Source organism: Cololabis saira, chromosome 24 (genome assembly GCF_033807715.1).
Source record: "Cololabis saira isolate AMF1-May2022 chromosome 24, fColSai1.1, whole genome shotgun sequence".
In the NCBI taxonomy this organism is placed as follows: Eukaryota; Metazoa; Chordata; class Actinopteri; order Beloniformes; family Belonidae; genus Cololabis; species Cololabis saira.
The window spans coordinates 17,327,679-17,349,941 of record NC_084610.1 but is presented as its reverse complement, the minus strand read 5'-3'; the positions used below and the strand labels follow the sequence as shown (position 1 = coordinate 17,349,941).

General features: G+C 41.6%; 2 protein-coding genes across 2 annotated transcripts; one reads left to right on the top strand and one right to left on the bottom strand.

Annotated features, from left to right (window-relative positions):
• The first annotated feature begins 568 nt into the window (after positions 1 to 568).
• LOC133424849 (retinol dehydrogenase 16-like) lies at positions 569 to 6,311 on the top strand. Its single transcript, XM_061715383.1, has 4 exons — positions 569 to 907; positions 4,520 to 4,778; positions 4,877 to 5,040; positions 5,981 to 6,311. Exons 1-4 carry the CDS (start codon positions 595 to 597, stop codon positions 6,202 to 6,204), a joined length of 960 nt encoding a protein of 319 aa, XP_061571367.1. The 5' UTR covers positions 569 to 594; the 3' UTR covers positions 6,205 to 6,311.
• A 7,318-nt stretch (positions 6,312 to 13,629) lies between these two features.
• On the bottom strand, positions 13,630 to 20,357 carry atp5f1b (ATP synthase F1 subunit beta). The gene is made up of 10 exons (XM_061715382.1): positions 20,226 to 20,357; positions 18,020 to 18,193; positions 17,765 to 17,939; positions 16,801 to 16,922; positions 16,534 to 16,718; positions 16,297 to 16,455; positions 15,445 to 15,567; positions 15,120 to 15,332; positions 14,181 to 14,382; positions 13,630 to 14,089 (listed from the first exon to the last, which is right to left on the bottom strand). Exons 1-10 carry the CDS (start codon positions 20,326 to 20,328, stop codon positions 13,992 to 13,994), a joined length of 1,554 nt encoding a protein of 517 aa, XP_061571366.1. The 5' UTR covers positions 20,329 to 20,357; the 3' UTR covers positions 13,630 to 13,991.
• Positions 20,358 to 22,263: the final 1,906 nt, after the last annotated feature.

The following is a 22,263-nucleotide window of genomic DNA, read 5'->3' as shown; positions in this document are numbered from 1 at the left end:
ATTGTATTTTAACTTTAATGTAAATATTATACTATTGCTGTACTTCCAGTATTAATTCTTAGATGACACTCAGTATCACACTTTGTACTATATCACTTTAAATATTAAGTGTAAATCAACCCCAGGCCACTCTTGTAGCTGAATTTACTACCATTTCAGATTAAAAACTATAGATGGGTAAAAACATGCCAGGCTGACAATAAGATGATGGAAACAACACTGCTGCAACTGTGCAGCTCTCTGACCTTTTATCTGTTGCTTCTCTGTGTGGCCAGTAGGGGCAGTTGCTGACTTTGATAAATATTCATTGAAAGATTTTTCTGCATGTTTGTTAATCTGTTGTTGCTTCCATGGTCTTAATCACTGTGGATTACAATCTAACTACAACAAAAAGTTCTTACATCTAGTTTTACAAGTGTATTTGTAATGACAGGGAAAAAGAACATGAAATAGGTTTATAGTGGGTGTGTGAATGATCAATAATCAGTATTATTGGCAGTAATAGAGGGCCCCAAAATCACATTTTGCTTAGGGCCCCATGGAGGTTTGGGCCGGCCCTGGTGGTGACATGACATATTTTGTGAAATTGCAGACATGTACCTGTTTCTCCTGGGCCTGCTGGTCCTCTTCCTCCTGTTCCGCTGGGCCAGAGAGCTGCCCAGGGTCGGCGACAAGGGCAACAAGTACGTCTACATCACGGGCTGCGACAGCGGCTTCGGGAATCTCCTCACGCGCCACTTGGACAAGAAGGGGTTCCGGGTGATCGCCGGGTGCTTCACCGAGAAGGGAGAGGAGGGGCTGAAGAAGTCCTGCTCCAGCAAGCTGGTAACAACACACCTGGACGTCACCTCCAAGGACAGCGTCGCCAAAGTCGCAGCAATGATTAAGGACACCGTGGGAGAGCGCGGTGAGACTTCTCCCAGCGAACATTTTTTGGTTGAAAGGACGTTTAAAAGAAGACTATGGTCGCCGTTGAAAAGACGCTCAAAACTGGTTCAAAAGTTAAAGTTTTTCTACCGGCTATTTGAAGACGGTTAGGGTTAGAGCTATAGTTTTCACGTTGTGTCTAACATACAAGCTAGCATGCTAACCTTGCTAGCGTGCTGGAGCAGCCCAGCCACCATCATGAACATTAGAGATGCACCGATCAGGATTTTGCCAATCACCGATCACAGCAAGAAATCCATAAATTCGTCAATATTGTTGTCTCATGTACATGACACTGACATTGTATTATTAGGTATAAAAATTAGGAGATGAGAAAGTATCATGAATTGTCTGTTTTAGTTCAGGCTGAGGCAATGTGCAATATTTCCCTCTAGAGACTCTTAGAGACGACTTAGACTCGGTTTACAAAGAGTAAGTGTAGCTTACTAGCTTCAGCTTCCTGTGGTAATAATGATGTACAACATGTGCAGCAACACTCTCTTAGACTTGATACAAGTTGTAAACTATAAACCTTAGTTTCCCTGTGGAAAGAGGAATTAAATCTTAAAATAAAAATGAATTATGAATTATTAAGCTTTGTGAAAGCTTTAGCTGTAGCATCCGCCGCGTGTGAGGAAACTCTTGTGAGTGAAGCAAAACTCTTCACACTAGAACTCCTAATGACTCGTGAAGCGACTGACACAGCTTTGGACTGTATATAGTCTGATATAACTCCGACAGGATTTCATCAGTGAAATATTTACGACGCAGCACCGCGGATCCAGGCTGCAAACGTGTTTAAACCCGATGTCTGCTACAACAGAAAGCGGCTGATGAGCAAAGCTTATGAATTCATTACCTTACGATGTAGTTTTTTATTTTTCTTCCTGTTGTTTATAAGTCTCTGTTGCAGGTGTTACAGGTGAGTTAGTGCCGATGCTGCGCGCTCCTTTTCTTTCTCTGCCTTAGCAGCAGCCAACTTTGAAAACTCAATATTCTCCTTCGTGTGAAAAACTTTCAAATGTCTTATCAGCTTTGTTGTGTTGAAATTCTTTTATAACATTCCTCCTCGTGGTATTTCCTTTGCACACACTTTGCAAACTGCAAATTTGTTGTCCTTTTCGGACATTGTAAAACTCCCGCACCGGCGAGGCCATTCTCAGTGTTGATGTTTTGTAGAGACGACCACGCCCCCTTAGGACAGCTCGGTCTGAGGTGTGGGAACGCCCTCGCGGGCGGCGGTTTGTTGTTGTAAACGTCATCAGATCGGCCGCTCTGAACTATTATTTTCCGATCTCCGATCAAAACCGATCCCGATCAGTGGCCGATCAATCGGTGCATCTCTAATGAACATGCAGCATAAACTCTATTGTTACCATTTACGGTTCTAAATCTTTAATGTTAGTACAGGCACTTACCGATAATACCGGGGAAGACTTCGGGCTGCAGCAGACGGGTCAACTGCGCGAGAAGGAAGGGATCTTCGACAGCACTGCAGAGCGGAAACCTGTTCAGGTGCTCTGTTTACGACAGTAGCCGTGTTTCTATTTGCTTATATATTGAGAAATACCTACATTGTGGATATCTGGAGGCTTCTTATTGACAGCACGCAGACCATATGGTTCCCTATTTATGATATTTTATGAAAAATCAAATGTGTTTAGGTTGCGTTTACGTCTAGACGAGATATTGCCTCCCTATTTTAGAGAAAAAACTTAACTATATTCAATAAAATCACTCTTTTATACTATAGTAAACTGGTTATCAATAGAAATTTTAAAGATATTGTGTTTTGAGACACGTTGATGTTGTGAACGCTTTTTAAACGGTTAAAGTGGTTGAATATCAACCTGTTTTAAACCGGAAATCCACGTTGAAATCCCGGTTTGTGCTCGGTTTGTGAACTTAGACCAACACGTCTGAAATCAAATGCAGTGGTGTATGCAGCAGGGCTGGGGATCGATTCAAATGTCAAGAATCGATTCAGATTCTTAAGATTCAGAATCGATTATCACGCTTTGATCCGATCCGATTCGGATATTGATTTAGGTTAGTGTTATTAAAACTGTTTTTTCAGCTGTTGCATGAATTATATGACTGTAGTTCTGCAGCATATTACTACTAGTATTATATTGAGATTCAACAGCAAGTATTGGCAGCTAATGATACTATAAGGACCAATCAGCTCCCAGAATGCTGATAGAACTGCTTTCAGAAACATCGTGTGGGTCAGAATTACCAAACAGATCCAGGGCAGCAAACAGTTTTTATGTTTTCCCATTTTTGAGAATTTTGTTTTTAGCATTTTCAAGGTTCAAGGTTCACTTTATTGTCATTCCCAAAGTCCAAGTACAAGTGGAACGAAATTTCTTTGCCACTGGCTCAAAGCAAGCAATAAAAACAATTAAAACAAGGTCATTTTATGCAAATGTAACCCCAAGACAGTATATAAAGCAAAGAAATATAGACAATTTATGCAATTATAACCGAAAACTTTAATGTTTTCATACCTTTAAACTTTAAAGGCTAAAACATGGCACTAGTTATTCTCGTGTCCAACAAAACATTCCTTTTTTTGGGCATAAACAAAAAAATACCAAAAGAAAAAAAAAATTGATCTTTAGACATACAAATCGATTTTTAGGAATTAATATGAGATATATAGAATATTTAGAATCGGAAAATCGATTTTTTTCAACACAGGCCTAGTATGCAGAGCACGCACACCTTTGTGGGGTCAAATTAAGAGATCTCTCAATATTTGCTATTTTCTCCAGATGATGTCCTAACACTTTAGGATAAACATCTACCAGCTAGTCGTGGCTTGAATTCAATAACAAAGAGCTGGTAGACCAGCTGATTGATCCCAACATGCTTGAATCCTAGTAGCAGTGTTGTGCAAGTTCCTACTACTCATGAACTAGTTCAAAGTTCAGTTCACATAGTTTAAAAATTAATGGTTCACGTTCATAGTTCACCATTTTCACTTTGAACTAGTTCAAATTCAGTTCATTGTAATATTTTTAGGTGAGAAGTACGAATAACGCCACCCTATCCTAAAACCGTTCACTGTTCACTGGCTTTTCAACTTTCCTCAGAGGCTGTAAATCTCCAACAATGTAGTCCATTATCAGTTTGTCTACCTGTTGCTGGGAAATCAAACCCCTGAAGGTGCAGCAGTGGGACTGGGGTCGTTTTTTTTGATTGTCAAGGACTTGCAGATACTTTCTCACACTGGACGGATGCTTTAACTCCACATGACATTTCAAATTTGAAGTTGACGAGACAGACGCTCGGACTTGTTTTCTCAGGTGGACATAATTTGCACAGAAAGGTTAGATTTTTACCACTGGTGAAATGTATTCCGTAATAATTGGACCTAAACAGTGTAGCTGAAACTCACATAATCTGAACAGTTCAAATTCCAGTTCGTGCAGAATGAACAAGTTCAAGTTCTTTATTTGCAAATATGTTGCATTTAGTTCAGCATTCTCACAGAAATGAACGTGTTCAATGAACACGTTCAATTGAACTTGCACATGCACAACACTGCCTAGTAGGAAGCATTTACTGGACTATCCTCCCGTCCTAGGCTTGTGGGCTGTGGTGAACAACGCGGGAGTGGCCACGCCCTCCGGCCCGTGCGACTGGCACACCCTGGAAGACTACAAGTTCATGCTGGATGTGAACGTGAACGGAGTGATCGGAGTGACCCTGAGCGTCCTGCAGCTCATCAAGAAGGCGAGGGGGAGGGTGGTGAACGTGGCCAGCGTGTTTGGGAGGATCTGTGTCACCGGGGGGCCGTACCCTGTCTCAAAGTACGCCGTGGAGGCCTTCACCGACAGCCTCCGGTAAAATATTAACCCGCACGAATTATCAGTCAGTAATGTCAACACAGAGATGTCTCGGATTGTGCACAAGCGCTGAGCCAATCAAATGTCTGCCTCAGGTTAGGTATGGCACCGTTTGGTGTGAAGGTTCTGTGCATCGAGCCCGGCTTCTTCAAGACCGCCGTGACTGACAGCGACATCCACATCAAGAACGCCCAGGCGATGTGGGACAAGCTGCCCCAGGAAATCAAAGACCAGTATGGAAGTGATTATGTGCAAAAAGGTGGCTACAATTCTCTGCTCTCTTATCTGTGTTCATTAATGGCGCTTTTCCACTAGTACCTACTCAGCCCGACTCCACTCGCCACGCCCTCGTTTCTTTTCAATACCCAGAGCAGAAGTAGGAGGTTGTAGTGAAGCTGCTGTGACGTATTTGATTGTGTATCTAAATGAAGAAGACAACAACACTAAAGATGTAGAACCTGGAGGAGATGATAGATGTGCTGCTGTGTCTGTGGCTTGTGTTTGATATCAAGTTAAAACATGAGAGTGAGAGAAGCTTCAAGCAGCAACGCTTTTAATTTTTATTTAGTTTGTCTTGTCGCTGCTGAAAAGTCAGCTGGAGCCGTGAGCAGCTATGAAGTGACAGAGCTCCTGGTGGATCTGGTCGTTCCTTATCGCCCGTCTAGATCCCTTTTTAATTCTCTCCTCAGCCACCAGATTTATGAACATCTGCACCTCAGAGTTGGATCAGAAACAGACTTTTGTGCTGCCATTGCTGGTGGAATAAAATGAACAAGAAGCCGCGAGTCGCTCTTTCTCTGATGTCACATCCTGACTCAGACGTCTGACTCCAACCCCTCGACCAATCGGTGGCCTGTAGTGTGATGACGTCAGATACAGCCGACTCAGCTACTTAGAACCTCGGCAGAATAGTTACAGAAAAGTATCTACTCTTCATATACCTGCCCAGGGACTACAAATGGAAAGTAGCTAGTAAGCTAAATCCGGTACAAAGCATCTTTTTTCATCTCTGAGACTAATGTAATTTTGTACATTGTCCCTAACACAAATAAACTTAATTAAAAAAATACATTAAAAAATACGTGGCACGTTAGACCCCTAGTGGAAAAGTGCAAAACCTAGGCGAGTCGGGCTGAGTAGGTACTAATGGAAAAGCGCCATACGTTTCATAGGATTCTAACAGTCTTTTTCCCCCCTAGTCAAACAAGTCACAAAAGAAAAAATCGAAGCGATGAGCAGCGGAGACCTGATGAAGGTGGTGAGCTGCATGGAGCACGCTGTGTCGGGGGTCTGGCCTCGCAAACGCTACTCTCCCGGCTGGGACGCCAAGTTCTTCTGGCTGCCGCTGTCCTACATGCCTACCTGCTTCGTCGATTACCTCATGCTGAAGGGAGCCATCCCCATAGCCGAGCAGAGCCGGTAGAGCTGACCCACCCTCTGGTTCCAGGCTCCGTCTCTGTTTGGATCGTTTGCTCCAGAGGCAGGGCCGCCGCAAGGGGAGTGCGAACCGTGCGACCGCACGGGGCCTCGCGCTATAAGCCGTTTTTTTTTTTTTTTTTTTTTTTTTTTCCAATTTTTTTTTTTTCCTTTTTTACTTTATAAATATCAACAGCCACGTTCCATTACAGACCTAAATGTGTAGTAGTCTGTGCATATCAATAAATATATGTGCAATGATGCGCGTGTCTGTTGTTCAATACAACTGATCAGACCAAGCGCAGACACAAGTTGCTCTGATCCAGACGGTGGAGTTGGAACAAACTGTCACACAATGTCGAGAGAACGAGACAGATTCAGGAAATTTCCATCAGGGGATGAAAAAAGAAAAAAACGAAAGAAAATGGAAGAGTTTAATGCCTCTCTGAAAGGCTCGTTTGATGAATTTGTTACAAAAATCACCGATCCCACCGGGTCTCAAGCAACCGTGGGGCCCCGCGTCGAGTCAGAGCAAGCCAGATGATGATGAGGCAGGGGAAGGTATCCAGTATTTTTCTAAAATTTTGCGCGCGCTCGCTACGGTCACGCGCGAAGGCCTCCACCGGTCATTTCGCACAGGGCCTCGCAAATCTCCCCGACGGCTCTGTCCAGAGGACCATACAGTTTCGCTTTTTTCAGTCTGTGACTACGTGTACATGCAGTCAATAACCCTTTTCTAACCGGAATATTAGCAATAACCCGGTTGCGCACGGCCATGTAAACACCAATAACCCCTTTGAATAACCGGAATTTGCTCATATTCTGGTTTTTAAAAACCTGAAAATGACCCCTGGGTTCCTTCTTTTCTAACCCGAATATTGGGTCATGTAAACGCCTAACGGGATATCCCCATTAAAAGGAACAGGAATTTGTTTTCTGCGCATGTTCTTTTCACAAGGAATCTTGTTCTTTTGAGTCCAGGAAGTTCTTATAAACATGGAGAAACGCAAGACCCGGAGGAGACTAATCACTTCATAAATGTAATGAAGGATATGAACATTTTGGACTTTGTAGACGGTAGAAAGTACCGGGATAGCCAGATTTACAAAAAGGTGAGCGAAAGGTTGTGCAAAGCAGGATTTGTACGAACGCCAGACCAGATCAAGCTCCGCTGGAAGACGCTGAAAAAGGTGAACTACAGGGCCGAGAAACAAAACGACTTCTACTGGGCTGTTCATTATCCGCCGTGCTGCTGTTATTGTTGTTGTTTTTGGTTTGGATACAGGAAGAAGAAGATGAAATGACAGGAATTGCGTCATGACATTCTCTGTGTGTTGCTGGTTTGATCCAAATAAATGATTAATTACCATGTATACAGGGATAACCCTGTTTGCTCACGCATGGAAACAGATTATTCCAAATGTTTCAGTAACCGGAATATTGACCTTAACCCGAATTTTGACTGCATGTAAAGGTAGTCAGTGTCTCTTCTTGAGTTGTTTTCAGTAATAATTACAGAACAATACTTGACCTTCTCAAGGCCAGCTTATCTTATGGAGGGAATAATGTTGTCAGCATGCTTGATAGGCACGTGTTCAAGGTTGGGGAAGAGCAATAAAAGAGCAACCTGCCTCAGACCTGATTTAGTACTTGGCCGTGACCTTAACGCCACAGAGAAGGAGCCCTGACTTAAAACGAAACGAAATGAAAACTAACTTGACAAGAGCGCCCCCCGGTGGCCGCGCGGTAGGACGTCATGTGGACAGCAACATCACTCATCACCAACACACGGAGAAGGTTCCCTTATAGGAAAGGAAAGGCACGTTTATTTGTAAAGCACAATTCAAGGTAATTCAAAGTGCTTTACATCAAAATTAAAAGCAGCAAGACACAGTTTAAACAGTAAATAACAAATAAAATGATAAGAAAAGAGGTAAAATAATAAAAAGCACAAGTTTTTAAAAAGTAAGGGCAGTAGAGTACAGCAGGTACATCTCATTCTTAAAATGACAAGAATTACGTTTCTATACGGTCAAAACGTACAAAGACCAGGTCAAATACAGTATTACAAAAGTAAACTGTAACAATTCGTACGGTGAATTAAACCCTTTTGACAATTCTACATCACAATGCCTGCATTCAGGGGCTTATCAATAACAAAAATCATGTCAAGTATTTAATTTAAGAGTACACTTAAATACGGAGTATTAGGACCAGGCAGGAGAAAAATAAAAAATAATATTTTAGAGGAGGAAGATTTTTTTTCATTATGCACTTCGAAAAAAAAAGTCAAAATGTCGAGAAAAAAGTCGAAATGTATTTCAACTTTATTCTCGAAATTCCGACTTTCTTCACGAAATATCGACGTTATTCTTGAAATTGTATTTCAACATTAATCTCGACATTTCTTTTTTCTCGAAGTGCACAATAAAAAAAAAATCTTCCCCTCTCAAATATTTCTCCTGCATGGCCCTAATACTCTTCCGTACTTAAATAACAAATAAAATGATAAGAAAAGAGGTAAAATAATAAAAAGCCCAAGTTGTTAAAAAGTAAGGGCAGTAGAGAGCAGGTAAGTATTTAATTTAAGAGTTGACAGTTGGAGCAGACCTCAGGTCTACAGGAAGTTTGTTCCACCGGTGAGGAGCAGAATAACTGAACGCTGCCTCACCTTGCTTGGTTCTGGTTCTTGGGACACACAACAAACCAGATCCAGATGAACCTCAGGGGTCTGGGAGCTTCATAGGAACTAACAGATCAACCATGTATTTTGGTCCAAGACCATTCAGTGCTTTGTAGACCAGCAGTAAGATTTTAAACTCTTTATAGGGTTTAATCATGTTCCCCAACAGCGTGGCAGAAGCTCCTTCTCCTCTCCAAACCTCATGAAATTATCCAGCTTATTAGAAAAAATACACATCATTAAATACCCTCAATACTCTATTTTACAACAATCTTGCGAGGAGCAGTATGTAATCACTCCTTCCCCCTCAACGGAGGAAGTCTTTCACAAAGGCCAGGTAGAGCCTCGGGTGCTCCCCATATACGGTCTCACGACCAGCAGAGAGAGAGAGAAGAAACTATAATCTGCCCGTTGAGGGAGAAAGCATTAAAGATACATACTGGAGGAAAATATAGTTCCCATAATCCTTTTATGCAGATGCCCCAAATTGAGTTTGAAGAAGGAAAAGTTACTCGTAATATTGTACCACCCGCAGAAGAAAGAAAGAGCAAGACAGCGTAGAGCGGAGATGGATCATTTAAAGCAGTGGTCCCCAACCCCCGGGCCGCGGGCTGACTGACTGATGATGGATGACTCTCAAACTGATGGTTCACAATGTTTTTATTCCTTGGGTGTAAATACACTGCAAACACACCGTAAAAGCTATAAAAGGAATAAAATAAAATAAAATAAAATAGTTAGTCTTTCTACATTCATATAAGTTTAACTTAAATACAGACCGATGCAGCTGCTCGCTCGGTTGGCAATAAAGCTACCACAATACATGAGCGACCAAACTCAAGCTGGACATAAAAACGGTATAAAATCACAAATCCTCATCAGCAGGTGCTTTTTGTGTCAGTTAGGCTCCACTTTAGCATTCCCGACACTAGTTTAGTCTTTCAGACACACTTTCTACTGCCGTTAAACTTTTACCGTTAAAGTCCGAAGCGCCGGATGTTTACGAGGTCTCGGTGAGACGCCTTCAAAATAAAAGCACTAAATATCGGTCTACTTAATATATAACAATAAAATAAAAGCCTGGCTTTAAATAACGTTAATGAGAAAACAAACATAAAAACACATTTATAGAAACACTGATTATATAGGTAATTTACAATTTCCATTATTTCATTTTATTTCTTCAAAAATGATGTTTTTTTATTATTATTATTATTATTATTATTATTATTATTATTATTATTATTATTATTATTATCACTACTACTATAGAGAAAATACCACAGTTTTTAATGCCGGTCATTTTATTTAGTTTTTATCAGCTACACCTTTAGATTGGGCCGTGAAAATATTGTCAGACATTAAACCGGTCCGCGGTTCAGAAAAGGTTGGGGACCACTGATTTAAAGGGATGTCTGGGAACAGCAGGTGGTGGGGGGTTGGAGATGAGGAAGGGGAGTCACAGGGGGACTCTGCTTCTGCTTCTGGCTAACACTTACCCAAACGGCTCCTGCCTACCTTCACTGCTTCATCCAGAGCTACTCTCCCTCTCCACAGCTCCGCTCAGCCAGTGAAAGACGCCTGGTTCTTCCACCACAACGTGGTGTGAAATCAGTAGCCAGACTCTTCTCCTCCATTGTTCCCCGATGGTGGAACAACCTACCAAACTCTAATCTGCAGGGTCTGGACCTACTTTTAAGAGCAAAATTGAAACATCCAAGGAAGAATCACAAAGACCAAGGCAGGTTAATTCTTTATCTAAATTCAGGGAGAGCACACATTCCAAACAGCAGTCCCAAAATGGCTGCTCACAGGGCCGGGTTCAGACAAAGGGTCAACACCTACTGTATATGGAAGAGAGAGAGGGAGTGCTGCCTCTAGTGGGCAGGTGAGGTTATGACATAAACACAAGACACAGAATATCACAAAAATAAAGACTCTTCTGCATCTAGTAAGATGTATGCACTTATGACATGATGGTGTCTTCTTAAGGCTGATTTAAGGTTCTGTGTTAAACCAACGCAGAGCACACGCCCTTGCCGTGACGCCGTCATGAACCCTTCAGATTTCTCCGTCACTCCATTTCACCGCGGTGCAGTACCCCCCCAGAGCGCTAGTTGATACTTTGTTTAGCTTCCGGCTTTTTCCGGTCACAGTGAATCAAAGAGATAAGGACAACTATTGTGCAAAAAACCAAAACAACCCAAAAAACAAATCGCACACACACGAAGAAAAGAGCGCTGAAAGTTCACTACTGCTTCACGAACCGGAACTGGAAATGCGTTGCTACCAAGCAAACCAATCACAGCCCTCTCGGTCTGCGTTGAGTTTGCGTCGCCTCGAATTTTGGGAGGTTCACGTCAGGCTACGGCATAGGCTATGGAGAGAATCCCGCGTAGCCGCGTACCCTACGGCGTAGGTTTAACGCAGAACCATAATTCAGCCTTTAGACGTAGCTTTCTTAGATATATATTCTAGCATTAGCATGGCAGCACCTGTGTCCAACTGGACTCTTTGTTCTCTCAGATGTAAGTCACTTAGGATAAAAGCGTCTGCTAAATGACAGTAGTAGCAGTAATAGTAGTGGAGAAGAAGAAAGAAGGATAGGGAAAATACTGAGGGGTGGAGAGAGGAATAATTGCTAAACCTAAGCCACCTCAACAAGCTACGTCTCCTGGTGGTTGTTCTGAGGACGACATGATGGAGAGGACGGCCACAGGTAGGACTAGCACTACTGGATATGACCTGTTCCCCGCAGAAATGCTGCTCCAGTCTTCAAACACGTGTGGAAAGCCCACGTATGCACAACTATGAGTAGGGTTGCCAACCGTCCCTTGAAAAACGGAATCGTCCCGTACTTATAAACTAAAGTTTGCGTCCCGTATTGAGCTGAAAAGGGACGCACTTTGTCCCGTATTACTGTGAGAGTCAAAAAATAGTAAAGTAATAAAATGCCAATGGAAAACGGCATTGAGCTGTTGAGTTCATAAGTTATTTTTTCTGTTTTACAACTGTAGCCTACAGTCATGGCCTTTGAGGCACAAATTTCTATTGTTTTATATTGATTTATACAATTTGAAGTTAAGCAGGACAGGTTTCTGTTTAAGAAAGATACTTATTTTATTCAGTTCATTTTGTATTAAAGTGAATTGCTGGATAATAATTTGTTTTCCATGTGTTCATGGCATTCAAAAATATGCATCTAATTCAATTCAGGTTCGAGTCAAATAATTAAAAAATCGTTTCACTCACATAAAAAGGGGCTAAAAAAATTCACCACGCCAGGAAAGATGAAGGCAATCGATGGTGTCCCTTATTTATTTTCCAGGGAGTTGGCAACCCTAACTATGAGATTAGAGAAAGATCCAGAAAACCAAAATATCCAGGGAATCTCACGTGGGTCAATTAACAGAATATCCTCCAGTCTTATCGGCTTCTGGCTCAGGATTAAGGCCTGAACGGCACGTCAGGATGTTGTAATGATGCAAGCAGGTATATTTGGAGTCAAAAGTTCACCAAACCAGTTCAGTCGTTTAAAGGTTTGGTAAAATGTTAATGTCCTCTTTTATGACCCCCCAAAAAATACATAAAAACAAGGCTTTTATGAAAAGAAATGGAGTAGCAACTGTTGTAGTTGCTAAATTAGGCTACAATAGTACACTGATAAACGGGGGCATTTGGGATCCCCAAGAGCAGAATCTCCCATCAGTAGAAGGAATCATCCAGATGTGAAGAGGAGGCAGAGTTACCAAATAAAGGGCATCTCATTCATGTAAGTTTGGTCAGTTTTGGTTTTTTTTTTTGAAACCATGATAAACAAATCTGCAAGTCAAGGCGAATCACTGTTAATAGTCCAGACGTTGGGATGAGTTCTTGAGTTCTCCCAGGGCATAAAACAAGCCAGGACTGCCACTAATCCCTCAAAAATAAGAGAACATGTCTAAAGATCGAAAAAAAAAAAAAAAAAAAATTCCATTTACAACTTTTGGTATTTTTTGTTTATGCCCAAAATAGGAATATTTTGTTGGACATGAGCATAACTAGTGCCATGTTTTTGCCTTTAAATATGTTTAAAGGGACAGAAACAAAGTTTTTTTAAATAATTGCATCAATTGTCTATTTCTTTGATTTATATACCGTATACCGGGGTTACATTTGCATAAAATGCTAAAAGCGAAATTCTCATGAGAAAAAATAAAAATTTCATACGGCCTCCGTTTGCTGCCCTGGACCTGTTGGATAATTCTGACACAATGTTTCTGAAAGCAGTTCTATCAGCATTCTGGGAGGTGATTGGTCCTTACATCATTAGCTGCCAATACTTGCTGTTGAATCTCAATATAATACTAGTATTAATATGTTGCAGAACTAGTCATGCAACAGCTGAAATAGTTCTAATAATCCAAATCAATAGCGGAATCGAACCAAAGCGTGATAATCTAGTCTGAATCGGAATTGATTCTTGACATTTGAATCCATCCCCAGCCCTAATCAAAAATGAGTGTTGATTAAAAAGGTTTTAGGCAATTTTCAAATTCAGCCTCTTTTCTAGCAGCTTGTTAGTTTCAATGGCACTCAACCAAAACAATATCCTGCATGTCTGTAGCATCGTTTGAGCTGCAGCTGACCAATCTGACTAAAAAAAAACAAACCCAATTCTTTTCATCTGGTCAACATCCTGATATGAAGTCATTTTGATGGATGTTAATAGGGGAAAAAAATAAAATAAACACACCGTAGAAGCTGGCATCCAAATGTTTGTCCACCGTTTTATTTCAGTACATAAGCTGCAGAACAATAACAAAAAAAGCTTAGCCTGGCGCGAGGCTGCCATCTGGTGGCGACCACAGGAACTGATGAACTTACTAGCAACAAGATTCTCAGCTGCTTCTACACTTTTCAAATATACAATTGACAATTTGTTTTTTTGTGTAAAGACAGTTTGTTTTATTCCATCTTTCATTGGAAACATTAAATAGAACTTTCTGGGATGACAAGACAGGTACATTTGTATTTTGACATGTTTTACAAACCAAGCTCCCTAACCCCTCCTGTTTTTTTTTGTTTTTTAATTTTCCTCCTCTTCTCTTTTTAAAGATAGTTCAGATGTTTTACGAGTGCTCCTCTGCCAGCTTCGCAGCCTTCTCAACCACTTCCTCGATGGGGCCGACCATGTAGAAGGCCTGCTCGGGCAGGGCATCGTACTCGCCTGACGGAAAAACAAACGGGACAGAATTAGCAACGATGGCCGAGAAAAACAAGTCGGTCCACTTGACATTAGGAAGCCCTGCCGCACTCACCACCGAGGATGCTCTGGAAGCCCTTGATGGTTTCCTTGAGGGGCACCAGCTTGCCCATGTGGCCGGTGAAGACCTCGGCCACCTGGAAGGGCTGGGACAGGAAACGCTGGATCTTGCGAGCGCGAGCCACGGTCAGCCTGTCTTCCTCAGACAACTCATCCATACCCAGGATGGCAATGATGTCCTGGAGGGACTTGTAGTCCTGCAGCAGAGACAAGATAGTGAGTGCGTTTACATGGGAAGTTTAATTCAGAATTAAAATTAAATCCTATTTAAAATGAGTAAAAATGACCATGTAAACACCTAATTCCGAATGAAAATGGCCATTCCGAATTAAACTTAATTCCAAAGTGGCTGGTTTATTCCGATTTTAAATCCGAATAGAATAATTCCATGATCATGTATACACTCATTCCACTTTAAATTCTTTCTGCGCTGCTCGTTCCCTCGCCCGTCTGTCTCCATGACACTTATATTCTGCACTGGGCTTGTTTTCTAAACAAAGTTTCAAGATGGCAGCACGCAGTAAACGGTGGTCAAGAGCAGAGACCATTTATTTAATAAATAGCTTGGAGGACCTGGAAATAATTAAAAGAACAGATGGCAGGAAACAGAAAAATTGTGAGCTTTTCAAAGTTGTAGCGGCTAAGTTTTGATTTTCTTCCAGTAGACGTAACTTCCGGTAGTTTAACATCCGGTCCGCCCCCCTATCCAATCAGAACCTTCCCAACTCCCAGACCTTAAGCGGAATTGGATAAAACCAATCAAACTTGTTTTCCATGTAAACCTCAATTCGGAATTACTATTTCCACGTAAACTCGAAGGAAAATTGTTTAATTCGGAATAAATTAATTTGTCATTGAGCCCAACATTAAGCCTTGTATTGTCAAAACAAAACAAAAAAACAGTGGGTAGGGCTTGTTCAATCACTCATCTTACCTGGAGGATTTTCTGTACACCTCTGGCAACATCGTAGTGCTCAGATCCCACAATGTTGGGGTCCATGATACGGGAGGTGGAGTCCAGGGGATCCACAGCGGGGTAGATTCCCAGCTCAGCGATGGCGCGGGACAGCACAGTGGTGGCGTCCAAGTGAGCGAAGGTGGTGGCAGGGGCGGGGTCAGTCAAGTCATCAGCGGGCACGTAGATGGCCTGGAGAGAGAAGACAGCTCCAGTTTAGGTCCCTTAAGCTAGAAATCCAAGTCAGGATTTCTACTAGCTTCCTAAGGTTTGACCAGCATCCTGGCTCAGTGTTGTGCTGTACCTGCACAGATGTGATGGAGCCCTTCTTGGTGGTGGTGATTCTCTCCTGCATGGTTCCCATGTCAGTGGCCAGAGTGGGCTGGTAACCCACAGCAGAGGGGATACGACCCAGCAGGGCAGACACCTGGGGGAGGGGGGGGAATTTAAAAAACAAAGCACGACTGCATTTAAATTTACATGACAAACCTGGGGCTGGTTGTTTTCTGTGTATTGTTGATACTGATATATTATATAAATGGTTTTATACAGGACTGCCTCAGAAAATTAGAATATTGTGATAAAGTTCTTCATTTTCTGTAATGCAATTAAAAAAAAAAAAAAAAGTCATACATTCTGGATTCATTACAAATCAACTGAAATATTGCAAGCATTTTATTTTTAAATATTGCTGATTATGGTTTACAGCTTAAGATTCCCAGAATATTCTAATTTTTTGAGATAGGATATTTGAGTTTTCTTAAGCTGTAAGCCATGATCAGCAATATTAAAATAATAAAAGGCTTGCAATATTTCAGTTGATTTGTAATAAATCCAGAATGTATGACATTTGTTTCTTTAATTGCATTACAGAAAAATCACAATATTCTAATTTTCTGAGATAGTCCTGTAGGTGTGAGGATGTTATTGATATTCATATAACATTTGTGTGTGTATGCCGTATGTCAAATATATATATATATATATATATATATATATATATATATATATATATATTTAATACGTTTTTACTTCCTACTCCTTTTCGAGCGTGTTAATTATGATGCATGCATGCATGTTTTTATTTATATTTTTGTTTATTTTATTATTATTATTTACTACTGTTTCATGTTGGAAATAAAATTTCAATTCAAACCTCAGAGCCGGCCTGTGTGAAGCGGAAGATGTTGTCGATGAAGAGCAGCACGTCCTGCCCCTCCTGGTCACGGAAGTATTCAGCCACGGTGAGTCCGGTCAGGGCCACTCTGGCGCGGGCGCCTGGGGGCTCGTTCATCTGTCCGTACACCAGCGCCACCTAGCACAAGAGACGGTAGTTTTAAGCTCAGCGTCCAACGCCACTGGAAACCAGCCCGGCGGGGGACGCCTTCCTCACCTTGGAGGTGGTGTCCTTCAGGTTGATGACGCCAGACTCAATCATCTCATGGTACAAGTCGTTGCCCTCGCGGGTTCGCTCTCCCACACCGGCAAACACCGAGTAACCACCGTGGGCCTTGGCCACGTTGTTGATCAGCTCCATGATCAACACGGTCTTGCCGACACCGGCGCCGCCGAAGAGACCTGCGGCAAATAAACACAAAACGTCAGCATATGATGGATGTACTTTTGACTCGCGAGGAAACGGGGTTGGTCCGGCTCGTACCGATCTTTCCTCCCTTGGCGTAGGGGGCCAGCAGGTCCACCACCTTAATGCCGGTAACCAGGATCTCCTGCTCCACGCTCATGTCGGTGAATTCAGGGGCTTCAGCGTGGATGGGGGCAGTCCTGAGGAGAAATAAGAAAATAAGTCCAAAATCCAGTCACAAAAGACCAGTAAACATTTTAAGACCTAGACAATTTAAGCAAACTATTAACATAAAATAATTCAAATTGTTAGTAAAGAAACATCTCCTGAATAGGTAAATATATATATATATATATATAAAACTTAATTATTAAACAATGTAGATAGTACATGGGTATGTGTATGCATGCATATGTAAATAAGGTTATTGGTGCAAACTATGAAGGACCGTCTCAGAAAATTTGAATATTGTGATTAAGTTCTTTATTTTCTGTAATGCAAAAATGTCATACATTCTGGATTCATTACAAAAACAGAAAAATTGCAAGCCTTTTATTATTTCAATATTGCGGATTATGGTTTACAGCTTAAGATTCCTAGAATATTCAAATTTTTTGAGAAAGGATATTTGAGTTTTCTTAAGGTGTAATCCATGATCAGCAATATTAAAATAAAAGGCTTGCAATATTTCAGTTGATTTGTAATGAATCCAGAATGTATGACATTTTTGCATTACAGAAAATAAAGGACTTTATCACAATATTCTAATTTTCTGAGACAGTCCTGTACATGGTTCAAATTTGTTGATGTTATAAAATGTATGTATGTATTGATTTTATTTATATCTAAATGTTAAATGGAAAGACTAATTTTTTCTCCATTTTCTGTTTTTCCTCTTTTTTTATATGCTACCTCTTTAGGTTTGCTTCTAATTTCTTGTTGTAATGTACTGTGTATTATGTGTCGGACCCCAGGAAGAATAGCTGCAGTTTTGCTGTAGCTAATCGGGATCCAAATAAAACAATTTCCAAAATAAACTCACTGTTTGGTAGAAATGGGACCCCTCTCGTCGATGGGCTCGCCAATCACATTCATAATCCTGCCTAGCGTCTCTGGGCCCACGGGGATTCTGATGGGGGCACCAGTGTCCAGAACCTTCTGTCCACGGACCAGACCCTCGGTACCGTCCATAGCGATGGTGCGCACAGTGTTCTCTCCTAAAAGGCAGAACAGTTTCAGTAAAGGTCTATGGGTGTGAGCAACGTGCTGAGAGAGAGAGGGGGTGCAGCCGACTCACCCAGATGCTGAGCCACCTCCAGCACCAGCCGGGCCTCGCGGCCGGCCACCTCCAGGGCGTTCAGGATGGGGGGCAGGCCCTCGTCGAACTGCACGTCCACCACGGCACCGATGACGGCCACGATGCGGCCGTTGGCGGTGGCGGCAGCCGCGGCGGGAGCAGCATAGTCTCTGCCTGTGGAGACACGACAGAGCAGTGTTGTGAATGTGTTCATTTATGTGAGAACATTGAATTGAACACATACATATTTGCAAATAAAGAACTTGAACGTGAACTTGTTCATTCTGCAGATCACGAACTGGAATTTGAACTGTTCAGATTATGTGAGTTTCAGCGCGCACGACCTCTCTCTACATTACCCACAATGCAGTGCACACTAGCATAGCAACGGTCACCAGCTCCATGGCAACGGTAGCCCAAGCCCGGTGCAGTCTTTACATGACCAGTGAAGAGACAGATGTTGCGGATTCAGCGTCAGATGATGATCTGCTTATCATTATCTGCAGGAATTTTACACATCGTCTCCCAAAGAGTCAGACGGTAAAAATCTAACTTTTCTGTGCAAATGATGTCCACCTGCGCAGATAAAACAAATCCGAGCGTCTGCCTCGTCAACTTCACATCTGAAACGTCATGTGGAGTTAAAGCATCCGTCCTGTGTGACAGGTAGACACACTGATAATAAACTACATTAGAGATTGAAAAGCCACTAGGACATGATTGTATACAGTGAACGGTTTTAGGATAGGGGGGCATTATTCGTACTTCTCACCTAAAAATATTGAAATGAACTGAATTTGATCAATTTGAATTTGTTCAAGGTGAAAATGGTGAACTATTCATTTTTAAACTATGTGAACTGAACTTTTAACTAGTTCACAAGAAGTTTGTTTTTATTGAAACAGATACAAGGCACAAAAGTCATATCAGAATTAAAAACTTTTGCCTTGGGTTGAGCAACATCAGAATTACAAAATATACACTGAGAATCTAATTATCGTACAACATTAAAAATAACTCACAAGGGCCATCTCATTAAATCATATCTTTCAAGTAAAGAAAACAGTTTAAGGGCTTTCTTTTCTTCAACAAGACTCAAGGACTTAGTCAAGAGCTTTAGCTCATTTCTCCAATGGGTCAAACCAGAATCAGAAATAAGTTTATTGCCAAGTTTGTTAGACACACACAAGGAATGTGTTGTGGTAATTGGTGCAGTACAAAGAGCAAATATATAATGAAAGGAGAAAATGTACAACATGAGGTTTTAAAGTGCCGGATGAGTGTGCAAAAACACGGTTTGGTCTTAAAATATCTACATTTGTACTTTGAGAGCACTTTTAATTTCGTTGTACACAAGTTATAATGACAATTAAGAACTATCTATCTATCTATCTGTGAATGAAGAACTTTCCCAATAACACCAAATTATTAGAAGGTCAAAGTCCAAATTCTTGTCTTCAACGAAAAAACACCAAATATAACCGTCTTCACTGTTAAATGTAGCTCAATCGAGAAGTAGGAACTTGCAGACAGCACTGCGGCAAAGTCACGCGTGGCCACCGGGAAGTATCGCGAGAACAGCTGCGCGGCGGACCGCTGTCGCCTCAATGTCACAGGCCGGTTCAAACAATCCCGTTAACAGCAAGACCGACGAGCGAAGTAATTCCTTGAGTCTTGTTAAAGAAAAGAAAGCCCTTAAACTGTTTTCTTTACTTGAAAGATATGATTTAATATGAGATGCTACTGCTATGCTACTGTTTTGACCCCACAAGCAGCAGTTTTGACAGCTCTTAACTTAACCCCGTCAGAAACGCGTCCCTGGTAATAATAAGCAGGTAAACACGTGTAACAGGTGTAACAGTGTAAAATGTAACCGTGCTAGAGTGTGACCGTGCAGCGCTCGCTCCTGCGGGTCTCGCCTCATGTCATTCCACAAAGGTCATTCCTGATAACGTGACAGAAACAAACCCGATCCGCTCCATTTTCAATGCACCACGTCTAGCAAGGTGATATCTACCCGTTTATATCAAGTTATATTCAGTTATAGTTGGGATAGGTGTAAGTTTAACGCCTTTAACCCGAGGCCTGCTCTGCTCGGCCTAGCGGGGAGCTAACGTCCTCTCCCACTCATGCCTGCGTTCATTTAATTCGTCCCTTTTCCTGCTAGGATTTCGCTTCAAAACACGCCACGCATGCGGGGACTCACGGGAAAGGACGGCTGGGGATCCAACGAGGGCTTTGAAGGGCTGGCCCGCGGGCCTGAGAGCCTGCAGAGCCCCGGTGCAGCAGCGTCCCACGGCTCCTAACATTGTAAAGATGGCTGAAGGTGGAAGGAGACGGAGGACCGGGCTTTATATAGGACCCCAGAGGGGGACCACTGCGCATGCGCGCCACGCCCAGGAGCCCGACTGAGCATGCGCAGACCGGTACACCCAGACCGGCTGACATTGTGCCCTCCACAGAGGCATGTTTGACTAAAGGCAAGGCGAGTTTATTTGTAGAGCACAATTTAACACGAGGTAATACAAAGTGCTTTACATCAACATTAAAAGCGGCAAGACACATAACAAAACATAAAGAACTAGGGGTGTAACGATACACTAATCTCACGATACGGTACGATACACGATATTGAGGTCACGATAACAATACGATATTATAGCAGTATTTTATTTCATACAAATATATTTTTAGGTTATTTTGGTAATTCAGGGTTCATTATGTTATAAATATATTCTTTATATTCTGATGTAAATCAGGGACTATAATTACACTAGTCAGTTTATCTGTAGTGGTTAGTCTGTTTTAGATTGGGCGGAGTGATACGCAGTACTGGAGTTGAGGGGGGATGAGGGGGGACGGCATCCCCCCCTGAAATAAAAACAGCCAAAATCATCCCCCCTATAAAACTGCCATCCCCCCTTTCCATCCCTTATGTCATTTCATCAATGAATGTGGTTTTACTGATATTTCAACATTTAGAGTCATCACCAGAAAAATAACTTATTTGACAATTTTCACCTGTTTCAAGCAAATTTTCACTTGAAATAAGTAGAAAAATCTGCCAGTGGGACAAGATTTATCTTCTCATTACAAGCAATACAATCTTGTTCTACATGCAGATTTTTCTACTTATTTTAAGTGAAAATCTACTTGAAACAGGTGAATATTGTTGTTTTTTCCAGTGATGAGTCTTGTTTTAAGTGTAATGAGTTTTTTTTACTAAAATGAGACATTTTAACTAGAAATAAGACAAATATTAGTTTTTGCAGTGATCCATTTTACTTATCCTGTGAAGGACAGAGTCATATTGAAGTTCAGAAAAGTGTTTTTTATTGTTGTGTTTTGATGTATTTGATGTAAGCCCAGTGGATATTTAAAGCTTACAGAAGGCTGCATTTAACTGCTGCTATGTCATTCCTGCAGTATTTCTGCAGGTGTTTTGGTCACTGCTATTATTTGTAATATATTATATTATTTGTAATCAGCACAAATTATCTGTCCCCATATGATCAAATCCACCATCCCCCCTGATTTTTTTTTACAACTCGAGTACTGGTGATACGCCACAGTACAGCACTAGGTGCTGTGTTGATGTTCTAAAATCCTACGCTGTTGAGGGACATTAAAGTACACTGGAACTCAGCAGAAGTTGTCCCCGTGTTTATCCTACTCACGACCCCAAAAAGGTTTAATTTAATAAGGTAAGGCTTAACTCTACACCAGCCTTACATAAGTAAAAGTTCAGAGCTCAAAACGGGACTGCAAAACGGTACTAGTTTCTTCTGAGCGTAGTAAGATTTTGGTCCACGGGTCGAGGCGTGGTCGGATACGCATTACTAGTCAACACAATAGATTAATATTTATAACCCAATATCGCGATACAGTTTGTCACCTCCATGTATCGTGACGTTTTTGTATCGCAAAATTTCGTGGCACGATATATTGTTACACACATATAAATAACAAATAAAATGAAATAAAATAAGAGACGAGGTAGAATAATAGAAAGCACAAGTTGTTCAAAAGTAAGGGCAGTAGAGTACAGCAGGTACACATCTCATTATTAAAGGGGACCTATTATGAAAAACAGGTTTTCTCTTGCTTTAACATATATAAAGTGGTCTCCCCTCAGCCTGCCAACTCAGAGAAGGAGGAAAGCAACCAAATTCTGCAGTGTCTGTACAGCCGCTGGATGAGCCGTCCAGTGTGATGTGGATCTACGAGCCGTTCAGATTCTGCTC

Bases quoted from the DNA above. Each gene is read 5' to 3' on its own strand.
- LOC133424849 (XM_061715383.1), top strand. From the start codon at position 595: ATGTACCTGTTTCTCCTGGGCCTGCTGGTCCTCTTCCTCCTGTTCCGC. The intron at 908-4,519 runs GTGAGACTTCTC...CTCCCGTCCTAG, and splicing joins GGACACCGTGGGAGAGCGCG to GCTTGTGGGCTGTGGTGAAC. The intron at 5,041-5,980 runs GTGGCTACAATT...TTTCCCCCCTAG, and splicing joins AAGTGATTATGTGCAAAAAG to TCAAACAAGTCACAAAAGAA.
- atp5f1b (XM_061715382.1), bottom strand. From the start codon at position 20,328: ATGTTAGGAGCCGTGGGACGCTGCTGCACCGGGGCTCTGCAGGCTCTC. The intron at 16,923-17,764 runs GTGAGTTTATTT...ATTTCTCCTCAG, and splicing joins GGTCCCATTTCTACCAAACA to GACTGCCCCCATCCACGCTG. The intron at 14,383-15,119 runs GTAAGATGAGTG...TCTCTGCTGCAG, and splicing joins GTGTACAGAAAATCCTCCAG to GACTACAAGTCCCTCCAGGA.